The 13421-nt window shown below is 45.5% G+C and overlaps 1 protein-coding gene across 1 annotated transcript; it reads left to right on the forward strand.

The window, feature by feature from the left end:
• Window positions 1-5762: 5762 nt before the first annotated feature.
• On the forward strand, window positions 5763-8812 carry LOC107151828 (keratinocyte differentiation associated protein). The gene is made up of 6 exons (XM_015497244.2): window positions 5763-5901; window positions 7299-7337; window positions 7443-7484; window positions 7631-7675; window positions 8300-8347; window positions 8614-8812. Exons 1-6 carry the CDS (start codon window positions 5815-5817, stop codon window positions 8650-8652), a joined length of 300 nt encoding a protein of 99 aa, XP_015352730.1. The 5' UTR covers window positions 5763-5814; the 3' UTR covers window positions 8653-8812.
• The last annotated feature ends 4609 nt before the right edge of the window (window positions 8813-13421 follow it).

Below are 13421 nucleotides of genomic sequence, written 5' to 3' on the forward strand. Positions count from 1 at the left end.
GTGGAGCAGGCTGAACAAATGTTAGCTCCAGGGTGGCCTGAACACTCGACCCCCTCTGTCTGGTTCCCTATCGCTTGTTTGCCTCAAGTCTGAACACTCAACCCCACTCAAGCTGGGACACTCAATCCCACCCGTCTGGTGCAACAGAAGCCCACATGTAGCCCCTGCCCAGTCTGCCTGAAGGCAGAAGATGACACCCTAGCAACTACTGTGTGATCCAGTCACTGTACACCAACAAGGCAGCTTGCAGACCCAGAGACCCTGTTAGATTTAAGCAGCACAGCAAAAGGGATATAAGACCTTCTCCTGCCAGAACTCTCTAGCTTTCTCCCTCTCTCTTGCTTTGCTTCCCCCCCCCACCTCTTTTTCTTCTCTCTTCCTGCTTTCTTTCTTTTTTTTTCCTTCCTTCCCTGTCAATCAGACACCACCACAATAAAGATCTCTTGGAGGGACTGGGGTTGGGGCTCAGTGGTAGAGTGCTTGCCTAGCATGTGCGAGACCCTGGGTTTGATCCTCAGCACCACGTAAAAATAAATAAAATAAAGGTATTGTGTCCAACTACAAAAAAAAAAAAAAAAAAAAAAAAGATCTCTTGGTCGCTCCGAGTGTTGTGGTCACTTTCCTTTCAATAGGAAGTTGGATGTTGTTCAAAATGAGAGGACCAGTTACACAAGGCGGGATGTAGGAGCAAGGGCTGCCTGGGACTATGCCTGGGCCATGTGAATTCATAATGCAGAAGGAGATGCAGTGGGAACAGGGTCAAAGTCATTACCTTATCAATCATACAGCCACTCCGATTTTCCAGGATAGAGAGGGAGGGATGTAGAAAACTTCTGCTCCATTAATGTACCAACGAAAGAGGCAGAAGTGCCTGGTGTGGGCTGAGGAGCCCTTGGGACAGGGCTGTAGAGTCTGCAGTTAAAAATCTGAGTCCCATTGGGCTGATACATCATGCCCCAATTAAGAAGCCCCCTCCACTGCATCCCCTGAACATCCCTGCATTAAGCAGGAAGTAAAAGGAAGACATGAACCCCGCTGCCAGCCTAAGTGATCCCTCCCAGATTGAAAGTTCTCTAAGGGCACAACACCTGTCTTCCTTCTGAGCTGCCCCAACCTAAGCACAGGGCCTCAAATAATTGATGAATAAATGAAAGAAACTCAAACTGACTCAGGGAAGGCAATCTGTTCAAATTCACCTGCCTGGGAGAAAAATCACAACTACTCCTTTGCTTTGTGCCCCTTTCATTTAAATTGTGGCCACTGGTTGGTAGTCATTTACTGTTCCATTCGGTATGGAGGGCCTTGCAGTACCAGCTTCCAGCCACAGGGGGGAGAATGCCAGCCTGTCCCAGAGAGGAGACTCAATCCTTACCTAATAGCACCCTTTCTTGGGGGTGGGTTGGGGAACAGTCAGAACTCAGGTCTCTTCAAGCTAGTCTCTGAGATACTGAGGGAGAAGCAGAGGTGGCCAAGATGGTTCCAGACTCTTGGGATGTTCTTGGTCCAAGGGGCTGAAATTAGTTCTTTCAAATTCCAAGTAACATGTGAAGCAGGCTGCTGTCCTCTGGGGGAAGGGACCCTCCAGTAAAAGGCAGTCTCCCCTTTCTCCTGCCAGGGCCTCTACAATAACCTTCTGAAGCCCCAGTTTTCTTTTGTGTCTTCATAATCCATTCTCCCATGACAGCCAGAAGGATTCTCTGCTCCATAAACTTTTTCATTAGTCTTAGAACAAAATCCCAGCTGCTCACCCAGGCTGTCATTTGGCTCTGGCCTTCCTCTCCAAAGTCAACTGGTTCTTGCTGGGAAAGACCCTCAGAGGACATTGTTGTTACCTGCCTCTGGATCCGAAGATATTCTGAAGGGCAGTGCTTCAACTAAATTCTGGTTTTTTCCCCCCTGAAATTTTATTTTTAATTTACTTTTTGTTTATTTTTTTCAGGTCTCAATTTAAATTTCCCTCCCAGGCCATCATCTCACCCCGTTTTCTGCACAGCACCTGTCATTCTCTAAAGTTGTTTATTTATTTTTTAATTAGATAGTGACCTGTCTTCTCCCCTGGAACATAAGCTGCACAGGGCAGGTACCTTGTCCATACTGTCCATCCTAGCACCAAGAGCTCAAGTAGCCACTCAATAAATACTTGTGGATTAATAAATGGGAGGCGGGATTGGAATCATGTGGGATCAATCCAGGAAGTCTTCCGGGGAGAAGTTTAAACAAATGGCACACAGGGTGGGTGGCAAAGGAAGAAACCAGACCTGCTGGGCAATGTGGCTTCTTTCTTGGGTGTGATGATAAAGTTGGCAGAGGGATGAAGAAGCGAAGGGACAGGGTTCCCTGTTGTACTTCCTAGTACCCCACACCCTCTCTCAGTACCCAGGCCCCAGCTCCCCTTCTCTTCAGGGATTCTAGGCTTTTTACCCACTTGTTCACTAAGGCCCCCGAGAACTCAAAGTCTATCCCTTCAAAATCCCCTCCCAACACCCAGGAGGTTGGCTCCAGCCCCGTGTGTGACTGTGATGTAGCAATCAGGGTTGGGCTTCACCTCCTACCCACACTCAAGTTCTGGCAGATTAGGGGTGGGGTGGGGGCAGGCCTGTGCGAAAACAGGAGTTTACTGGTATTTCCACAGAGGAAACGGGGAAATCAGCCATACCTGGAGATAATGTGTTATGGAACCAATCTGGGTCTCTGCCCAACTCCATTACCCTGGGTAATGCATCCAAAGCAAAGCCAAATGCTGGGTGAATTCCGTGCCACCTATTGCCCCAACTGCTGTGACCTTCCCCCATTGAGAACCCTCTACACCCTCTCCCCCGATTCGCCCAACCACTGGACATTGGGCACTTGGGGGAAAAAACAGACTGAGGCAGTATAGATGGGGGGGGTGGTGGGGGGAAAAGGAATGTGGAAAAGGGACACTAGTTTCTAAGGTCAGCACTTGCATCTTGTAGAGACATTATGCTTGAAACTCTCAGGAAACTGCCAGATGGAAACAGTCACAAGTCCAACACAGAAGTTTAACTTTTTTTCTTCCAGCACAGGAACAGAATTTCTTTGGTTGAGCACCTGAAATCGTTGGCTAGTGTTTACCAGTATCATGTCAAAAGTATCTGTCTTTAAACACCAGTACCAGGACTGGAACTCTGTCTTGAAACACATACTTGGAGTAGCAAGATGCTCAGACCAGAAGAGGCATCTGGAAACGGAGGCAGCTGCAGGTTCATTATGGGTGCATGGTTGTTGGGTGCTATTAATCTCTTAGGTCTTTGTGTTCATTTGCTAAAAGTGTATAGTTTAATCCATTGAATTAATGCACATATGCTTGGAACAGCCACCTGTGGCTGTGCAGGCTGCACAACACAAAGGACATCTGGCAGATGTGGCTAATGAGGCTTAACTGCAGTCTCCCCCTTGCTCTTGGGGCATGCATAGACCCTTTGTAGGACACTCCCCACAGTATAGCAAAGGACCAATTCAAGTTCAGACTCTGGAATCCCTGAGTTCTGATGCCGGCCCCGCCACACACTGGCTGTGTGACCTTGGGTAAGTTATTTAACCTCTGTATGTTGTGGTTCTCCCACCTACAGAATGTGGGTAATTACAGTACCCAGCTCATAGAATCTCTGTAATATTTCAATGAGCTCATGCATTTAGCACAAGGCCTACCACATAGCAAGCCTTCGGTAAATTGGCTAATATTACTATTAATGCCATTAAGTGGAAAGAAAAACAACGAGAGGTCAATATGTTGCAAAAGATCAGACTCCAGAGCCAAACAGATGATGGTGTTTGGAGCATCTGTGCTTTGGAGTATCCATGCCAGAACTAAAATTGGATTCTCCATTTGCATGTCTAAATGAACTTGATTTACATAATATCTGTTCTCCTTTGTGTGATTCTTCATTCCCTCCACTCCTGAAGTTGACCCTCTGCTGACAGAATGGTGGTTAATGAGTTTCTCCAGTCTCTGTTTATTAGTAAGAGTCTCTTATACATAAAAACTTGTGTCCTCCAGAAAACTTTTTTTTTATTGGTTGTTCAAAACATTACAAAGCTCTTGACATATCATATTTCATACATTTGATTCAAGTGGGTTTTGAACTCCCAATTTTACCCCAAATACAGATTGCAGAATCACATCGGTTACACATCCACATTTTTACATAATGCCCTATTAGTAACTGTTGTATTCTGCTACCTTTCCTATCCTCTACTATCTCCCCTCCAGAAAACTTTTTGAGAGGAACTCCACCCACCTCAATCATTCTTACTTGTCCCCTCCAGTAGCACCAGCTGTACATGACATCTACTGCCACACGGTCATCTATACTTAGTGAGACTCCCCAACCATTGTCTCCTCAGGCGGCTCTGGAAAGGGGGAGATACCACCATACAAACAGGGGAGGCTTCCCTTGGTTAAAGAGGGGCAGGGTGTCTGGGGCTGGGCTATGGAGGCAGCATGGGGACCGAGGTGCCTAGTCTCTGGGGTTCATGAAAGTTGTTCATGATGACATGGAGCCCTTCTACCCCAGGCCTGCCGCTGATATGTATTGCATCAGGTTGGGGTAAGGAGACCCACCCTCAGATAAGGGCTTGCTTTGCCCTGACAGCACCGGCCTCTGTCCCAGCGCCTCCCTGTTACACCAGGAACTGGTTGGGCCACCTGAACTTCACTGTGGAGAAGGTTGCTTCATTAGGCTGTTTTGTCACTTTAAGGTGATACAAATCCCAAGCAAGGGGTGGGGTGAGCTCAATGAGATGGATAAGCTCAATGAAATGGAGTAGGCACTCAGAGTTCAGGAGATCTAGATGCCACCTCTAATCCGGCTCTCCAAGGCTTGTTTTTGCCTCTTTGTGTTTCTCCGTCCCCCTTGCCTTTTCAGGTCAAGGCAGCCATCCCCCTGAAGACCCAAGAGTAAAAGATGGATAGCTAAATCATGGGAGGGGTCCAGGCACAAGAGAGGGGAGCAGAGAGCTTGGTAGAAGGCTGCTTAAGAGTCAATTCTAGCACCCTTAACATGCCTGTGTTCTGCGTAAGGCATGGTGCTAGGGGAATAGAATGGTGATTAAAATATAGTTTCTGACTTTGAGGCAGTTACATTCTAAGAAGGAAAAGAGACGGATATCATTTACTCCAGGTACAATACTGGAGAGATACAAATGAACTGATAATTTCAAGAGGGTGAAGGTGTGTGCGGGGCAACAGGGGATGGTGGGAGAAATCGAGGCGGCCTCAGCCAAGGGGAATGTTGCATTATGAGAACTGGAGATGAGGGAAGGGCACTTTAGGAATAAGGAACAGCACAGCCAGAGCCTGGAGGAGGAAAAAGGGACGTGTTTGTAAGGAGTCCAGGGTTCCGATATATGGGGCATGGGGTCGAGAGGCAGATTGGACCTGAGCATGGAAGGCCCTCAGTGCCAGTCTAAGGACTTGAGAAAGATTTGGAAGGGTGGGAAGAAGAGATCGAAATAACAGAGGAACGAGAGTCAGAAAGAAAAGAGACAAAGACAGGAGGAGAGGTTGCTTGGATGGCATTGCCAACGCTTTGGAGGGACAGGTCCAACCTGTCTCCATCCCATCTTCATTCGCATGAAGAGACCCATTCCAAATGCCTGGGGCAGAATGTGAATTGAGAAATCAAAGGCAAATGGGGAACAGTCCATGCCACCCCCTCCTAGGCCCCAGGGGTGGGCGACATGATCTGGGGGTGAGTCAGTGGGGTGGGGACCCCACTTCAGCTCATATCCACCTTCTTGTGAATATAAAGGGCAAGCGGTGAGGCCCCGCCTCAGAACACCCAACTTGACATCATGAAGGTCCCAGTTCTTCCAGCGGTGGCTCTTCTCGCTCTCCTGGCGCTCCACTCCACCCAGGGGGCTTCTCTGGGGAGTCCCGAGGTGAGCACATCACCAGCATCTGTTTTGTTCCTAAGCCCGTTACTGGCCTACCTCTCAGTTTCTTGACCTTCTATCCACTGCGGGATAAATGGCTCTTATTTTGGGGATACTGTCAGGAGCTGAAAGGAAAGCGGGGGTGCTGAGGAAGGAAGGAGAGGAGGAAAGGAACAGAGCATTCCTGGGAAGACATTTAGGGAGAGAGACACTTACATTTCTGGAAGGGATGGTGCAGTGTGGGGTGGAGGCTAGCTTACAGAATCGGGGAGCAGATGATCTGGGTTCAGCCTGATCTGTTTCCTTTATAACCTTAGGAACTACTTCCAGGTGACAGCAGGCTCCCACCACTTTATGATCTAGTCACTTATGATCCAGACTCCTTATGACCCTGTGCCCATCCAGTGAGGAATCCTGGGGGCCCTTGACCCCTATCTTATACCAAGGTGGGGGAAGGATATCCCTTCTGGATTTAAAAGTCTAAAATAGGGGTCCCAGAGTAACTGCTAAGGATTCCAGCAAGTGGGCAGTGATCAGGGTTGATCAGAGTGATCAGAGCACTGTTGGGGTCTCAGACGAAGGGAAGCAGACTTGCCCAATCTAAAGGGGGGGGGGTGGACAGTCTTGATTCCATTTGACAGCTGCTTGGTGGGAAATGGGCCTAGTTTGGTCAGAGTTTTAAAAATTTCAGGAGAAACTGGAAATCTGGATTTATTTACAAATTCTTCCTTATTAAAAAACATTTAATTCAAACTAAAAAACAAACATGCCAAACCACTATGATGATATCTAAGCATCTGGATCTAGCCTGGGGGCTATGTGTTTGGGACTTCTGAGGTGGGGAGGAAGGAATGAAGAAGTTGACAAGACTGGATGCCCTGAAGACTGGGTACCAATTGAAGGAGGGAAATGGAGAATCTAGTATTGGTGGCAATAAAGCCACAAAGCAAACCAATCTCAATCAATTAAAGGCAGGTAGCTCACCTCTGTAGCTTGGCTCCTAACTGCATGCTAATCTTCCCCACCCAGATCTATGTGCTAAGCACGGGTGTTTCCACAACACCCCAAATCAACTATTCTTGGAATTAAGTCAGCTGCAGAACAATCCGGGCTAGTTTTCTTGGAAGGAGTCCTATTTTCTCCACCCTTTCCATCTGCTGTCTATTGGGATGTACTTCCTTCTACCTGCCATTCTCCAGGGCCTCCTTCCTCACTTTGCACATCTGCCAACCATGTGCACCACTGGAACATCACTGTCCAGTGGGTGAACACTCTGAGGCCCTGTGGTGGAGAATGGGTTGTAGGCCCTTGGGGAATGGCTGGTCAAGAGGGACATGGTAGAGACAACTGCTACCATGTGATCATTTGCCTTTAACCCTAACCCTAACCCTTTCTTCTTCTAGGAAGAAACTACCATTGGTAATTATGCACTAGGACCAGAGGTAAACAATCTGTTTTCCCATACACCCCAACCATGAGGGTGTCCCCTACCTTTGTGCTCTCAGCAACTTTTTAAACGCTTTTTTGTTGTTGTTGTTTTTGCCTAGGACATTAGCCCTCAGTTTCTGAACATCGACAAGTTGCGATCTGTAAGTAGGCCTCCCTCAGTACTGCCCCCAGGAATACCCACACCATAGAGGGGATTAATAGCTTACAAAGTCTGCCTTTTTCAAAGGGTGGGACAAGTTCTGTCCTCCCCTGGAACTCATCTGCTTCTGGCCTCTCTTTCTTGCAGGCTTTTAAGTCTGATGAATTCCTGAACTGGCACGCCATTATTGAGGTAAATGCTTGGCGCCCCCCCACTCTCCTTGTTTGCCAACTTTCCAGGGCAGTGGCACCCCATTCTAATTTAGCCCTTTGGGTTTGTCCTGAGTTCTAAGAGAAAGTAAATGCCATGCTTGGGTGCTTCCCAACACGTTGTCAACCAAAGTTTCCCCAGGAGGCTGCCTTGGTTACACTCTATTTTCCTAAGATGGCGATTGGGAGACAGAGCCACAGAGAGGTTCAAAAATCTTGACCCTAGTCAGGATTTTATTTGAATCCCCTCATCCTCTATGGAGAGTCAGTGACAGAGTTGGACCTAGAGCTTCAACTCATGAAGTTGACTTTCAATGTGACTTCATGCAAATGTCTTCAGTTCCCTGAGCCTCAGTTTCTTTCCTCTTCTGTGACAGGATGATATCAGTACTTACCTCAAAAAAAAAAAAAATCGCTGTGAAACCCAAATGTGATCATGCCTGCAGAGCAGGTGGTACAAGGCAGACACAGACTAAGGCCTCTGGGGATACTGGCTCTAACTGTAATGGTAGAACAGAGATCCAGGTCACTTCAGGAAGCTCATTCGTTGAGTGCTTACTGATCCCTGTATGTAGGACATTATTCTTATTTTCTTATCTTCGTCTAGGCCTTCAAGAGGACATTCCCTTTCTTCAACTGGGATGCCTTTCCTAAGGTAAGGGGGTATCCATTAGGAGGAAATGGAGGTTGGGGTGAGGGAGGAAGTAGAGGACCTGGGAGGGAGAGTGGGGACAGTGAAGGGAAGATAAACCTTTTTATCACCAAAGCTAAGGGAAATCTCAGCTGTTACATTCAGAGGAAAAAGGAAACTTTGACTGGGCCAGAAACTCATTTCCATCAGTGCCCCATTCTATATTTGCTTCCTCACGGGGACTCCAGCACCCAAGGTCCTCAATCTGACTCTAGCTCTTCTCCTTCCAGTTGAAAGGACTGAGGAATGTAATTCCTGATGCCCAGTGACCATTCTATTAAAGACTCAGGACTGATGAGCCCCTGCTGGAAGAGGGGATTGGAGTGGGATCTGATTCCCAGGCGAAGTAATCAGTGGTCTGCACATGCATAATCCAAAAACACTCCTTTCTGGCTCAATAACTCCAATAAAAAGTATTCCATCCCAAGAGCTCCTGAATCTGTGTCTCTGTCCTTATTGGGCACTCTAGGACTCTCACTAGTATGCTTTAGACAGGAATTATGGCCAATAGGCAGAAATCTTGAATTCTGAGAGAATAATAGGTAGAGAGACAGGAAGAAACAGTAAGGACATTCTGTTACTGAACCAGGTCTATTTTTCCTGCTGCATAGAAGTGACAAGTTTCACAAAAGAGAGGAACCAATTTTGTGGCAATAGGAGACAAGCTACAAATCTGCCTTGCTGAGAATAGGGTTTAGGGTGTTTATGGGAAAAAAAAGGGTGGTGTGAGGCACAGGGAAAGGCAACTGAAGGTAAGGAAAGGTGAAGTAATCAGTGATCTGCACATGCGTAATCCAATTTCATGGCTCTTCATAGGACTCATTTTGAAAATGTCAGTGTTGGCATGGTCTGTGGGTGGAGCTTTTGGCTTTCCGATGTTAAAAGGTCACCCATTAGACACCTGTGTGGCCCAAGGGAAGGGGTAGGTGGCTTCAACTGGTTTGAGCTAGACTAAGCTATCTCCAGATCCCTAAAAAACAACTTAAACAATGGTCACCAAGGTGATCATACATCAGAGGTGTTATTTTCAATAAAGCTAGCAGGGTCTATAACTTTATTGTTTAGCTAAGGAACTCGTAAAATCAGTGATGAAAGTGAGTAACTAGAAGCAAGTGAAGCTAGAGGGTTTATTTATATCTTCTCTGGGTTTAAAAGAAAGAATGTGCTCTTTCATTTAAAAATCTTAAATGGAGGAAGGACAATGGCTTAAACCTTTTACAAGAGAACATTTTTCTTTTATTAATTTCATTATGGGGATTTGGGTACAGAACCAAGTTGGCCAGAGATACCCTTGCATCTTGGCTCCTTAGTATTGGCCAAAGCCTTGAGGAGAAGTCCACCATGAGGCCTGCGCATTGGTTTCATTAATGAGGTTCTTGGCATAAAAGTTAGCTAGCAGAGATCGAAATTAAACACACAGACTCAGTTACCTTTTTCTATGACCAGGTCCGAGACGGCTCCCCTCTCTGGCTCCAACCTCGAACCACCCGTAGGGCAGCAAGGATTACTCAGGGCTAGCAGGAGAGAGAGCGAGCACACCAGGGAGTAGCCTTTTATTGGGGAACAAGAAATTCAGGGGATAATTCCATCCGATGAAGGTTGAGGGGGGGCCGCACTCCAAGGTCAGGGTCAGTGATTGGGCCCCCGGGGTCAGTGGTCAGTCACACCCCCAACGGACAGGTTCTCTCATCAGGAGAGGGCCGGGAAAATTCCGACACAGCCAGAAGCCTCAGACCCAAACTGGGAGTCACCCAGTCACGCGTGAGGATGGCTCTCCACAGAGAAGAAAACTGAGTTTCTTAGTAAGATGCCCAAGAAATCAAACCTCTTCCCTAACTGTAGGTACCAGAGCCTTCCTACCTTCTGAAAACTGGATTCATTTTATAATGGCCATTTTTCAGAATAGATCTGTCTGCAATTCAAGGTTCAGGACCAAGCTGAAATCATGTGAATCCCTATGAAATCCCATTTTTGGAATTAGGTAGATCATAAATAAAGAAAACTACTGGTGTGACCTTGGGCCTTTCTAAGCCTCTATTTTCTTTACCTATGAAATGAATGAGGAAGTAAATGAAAAATGATAAAAACAGCCTTGTGGTGCCATTATGAAGGCCAAATGAGTTAAGTGTGTAAAGCCTCCTGCAGAGGGTCAGGCTAGGAACTCAACAATTTCTCATTTCCTCCACTCACCCAGTTTCAACTGGAGAATTACCATAATGACCTATATTCATTCACTCACTCACGCACCCACCCATTCATTAATTGCAAAAAAGTCATGAAATAGATTCAGTTTGGGTTCCTGCAGATATATCTTGTATAATCTGCTCCCTGTACTTAGAATGTTGAATTAATTGGGATTACCTCGGGTTTCTCTTGAAAAAAGGGAGAAACTGGAGAGCCCTGGGCCTGCAATTGACTTAAAGCCAAGTGGTAGCTGCTCTCTTTGCAGAGGACATGGCTTCCATCTGGCAATTGTCACTTATTTACATTGCCTTTTGGCCTTTAGTAGCCACTGAATTTGCAAACTTGGCCTGCAGTTTAATTGAGGAAGTGGGTTTTCTCTTTTGTACTATTGTTATTAACCAGAAGGGATAATACAAGCAACATTTGTGTGTCTTGTTCATCTTTCAAGGAGCTTACAGACTAGCTAAACAAGACACAAAAATGTTGTTTATATTATTCCTTCTGGTTAATAACAATTATACAAAAAAGGAAACCCATAAATGGGATGACTAACACAAAACAAAAAACTGGAAATGTTCAAGTTAAAGAAAAATCAATTAAAATACTGAATAAAGACTGAACACTCACAAACCGGGTGACAGAAAATGAGGTAGAGGAAGACGGGGACGAGGTCCTTAACAGACATTTATTGAGTGATTGAGTTTTAAAGGAGAACTAATGGGTCCTAAAAGGATGTTGATCAATCTAAGTGCAGAAACTTAGAAGTAAAGAAGAACTTTATTTGGGGTCTTAGGAATGGCAATTTGGGAGACATGGGTTCAGATAGCTCTGAATCAGTGTCCTGAGGAAGGCAGAAAAAGTGGGAGCTTATATGTTGAGAAGAAACAAGGGCTATGTGACCTGATAAAAGATAAAGAAATGAATGTAGAAAGAGAATGGAAATGTCTGTAAATCAAGAGTCCAATACCCTCTGACTATGCATCTGGAGCCACTGGATATAAAGGCATCTACCAGTTGCTTTGGTTGTTCCAGATGCCTTCCAGTCAAAGGATGGAGGTGACCAAGTTCGCAGTCCCTGCAGGAGCTGAAATCCTGCAGGAGTCCTGCTTCCAAAATGGCCTCACAGCTCCATTTTGAGAAGTGTTTCCAAAGAAATTCTCCTTTTGTCTTCATGAGTACTAAGAATCATCATACACAAGTTAAATAGTATCACTGAGATAAAGCAGTAGTTCTCAAAATGTTTTCCCCATATCAGCAGCATCAGCATCATCCAGGAATTTATAAAAAATGCAAATTCTTGAGGTCCACTCCCAGATCTACTAAATCAGAATTTGGGGGTGGGACCCAGCAATCTGTTTTAACAAGAGCACCAGGTGAGTCTGATGTACTAAAGCTTGAGAACTACCGAACAAAGGACAGTTAGAGAGTGATTTATCTAAAATTCAGGCTAGTAGTTACCTCTAAGGCAGAGAGATACTTATGTAATAGAAGGGTGGCACAGGGGAACTGGAGGAGTGACAGGAGGTTTCTACCATATAATATTCCACTGCTTCCTTAAACACAGTCAGCCCTCTGTATCCATGAGTTCTGTATCTATGGATCCAACCAACCAGAGATTGAAAACATTTGAAAAAAAATTCATCTGTAATAAACATTTACAGACTTTTTTTCTTGTCATTACTCCATAAATAACGTTACAACTACTTATATTACATTTACATTGCAATAGGTATTATAAACAATCAAGAGGTGATTTAAAGTGTATAGGAGGATATGTATAGGTTATTTGTAAACACTACACCATGTGTACAAGAGACTTGAGCATTCAAGGATTTGGGTATCCTTAGGGAGCCCTGGAACCCATACACCAGCAACTGAAAAACAGCTGTATACACATTTTACACACACTTAAGCATGCTGTTTTTCATAATATATTATCAAAACAAGATAATGTCTGACTAACTTGTGAGTGCTGAGGGAATCCAGAGTAAAGACATAATTGGAGTCTAGAGAGATTGGAATCTGAAATAAAAGAAAAATGTAGCTGCGCGCAGTGGCGCATGCCCAGAATACCAGCGGTTTGGGAGTTGAGGCAGGAGGATTGTGAGTTCAAAGCCAGCCTCAGCAACAGCAAGGCTGAGCAACTCAGTGAGACCCTGTCTCTAACTAAAATCAAAATAGGGCTGGGGATGTGGCTCAGTGGTTGAGTGCTGCCGAGTTCAATTCCTGGTACTCCCCCCACCCCAAGAAAAAGACAGAAATGTAGACATGCTTGTGTAAATGAGTGATGGATGTGAATGGATAAAATGAAATGGACAAAAGTGCACCAATATGTTGGCCAGGTTCAATGTAAGACAGGACACCTGTTCTCCCTGGGGAATGGCCTATATGGGATAAATGGCCTATATGGGGAATGGCCTATATGTTCTCCCTGGGGAATGGCCTATATGGGATAAAGATGTCAGGAACTAGCTACTCTTCACTGTATGCTTTATAAAAACAACAACCCATGTAGATATTGTAACACCATTATATTGGAATTAGAGATATATGTTAAGATACGGAACGGTGTGGAGAGCAGGCTGTGCCCTGCCCTGAGTTACTCCATTTTATAAAGCAGAAGTTCGCCATGCACCACTCCATTTTGAGGTGAATGCTAAGGAAGAATGACTTTGTAAATTTTCTGGCAAGTAAATAACCACCAGACATGTTGGGCACACAGAATTTATTGAGAAGAACAACCCCCAGGGGGCTGGGGTTGTAACTCAACGGTAGAGTGCTTGCCTAGCATGTGTGAGACCCTGGGATTGATCCCCAGCACTACATTAAAAAAACTATTTAAACAGAATAAAGG

This window comes from Marmota marmota, unplaced genomic scaffold (assembly GCF_001458135.2).
Source record: "Marmota marmota marmota unplaced genomic scaffold, marMar, whole genome shotgun sequence".
Lineage (NCBI taxonomy): Eukaryota > Metazoa > Chordata > Mammalia > Rodentia > Sciuridae > Marmota > Marmota marmota.

Bases quoted from the DNA above. Each gene is read 5' to 3' on its own strand.
- LOC107151828 (XM_015497244.2), top strand. From the start codon at position 5,815: ATGAAGGTCCCAGTTCTTCCAGCGGTGGCTCTTCTCGCTCTCCTGGCG. The intron at 7,485-7,630 runs GTAAGTAGGCCT...TCTTTCTTGCAG, and splicing joins ACATCGACAAGTTGCGATCT to GCTTTTAAGTCTGATGAATT. The intron at 8,348-8,613 runs GTAAGGGGGTAT...TTCTCCTTCCAG, and splicing joins ACTGGGATGCCTTTCCTAAG to TTGAAAGGACTGAGGAATGT.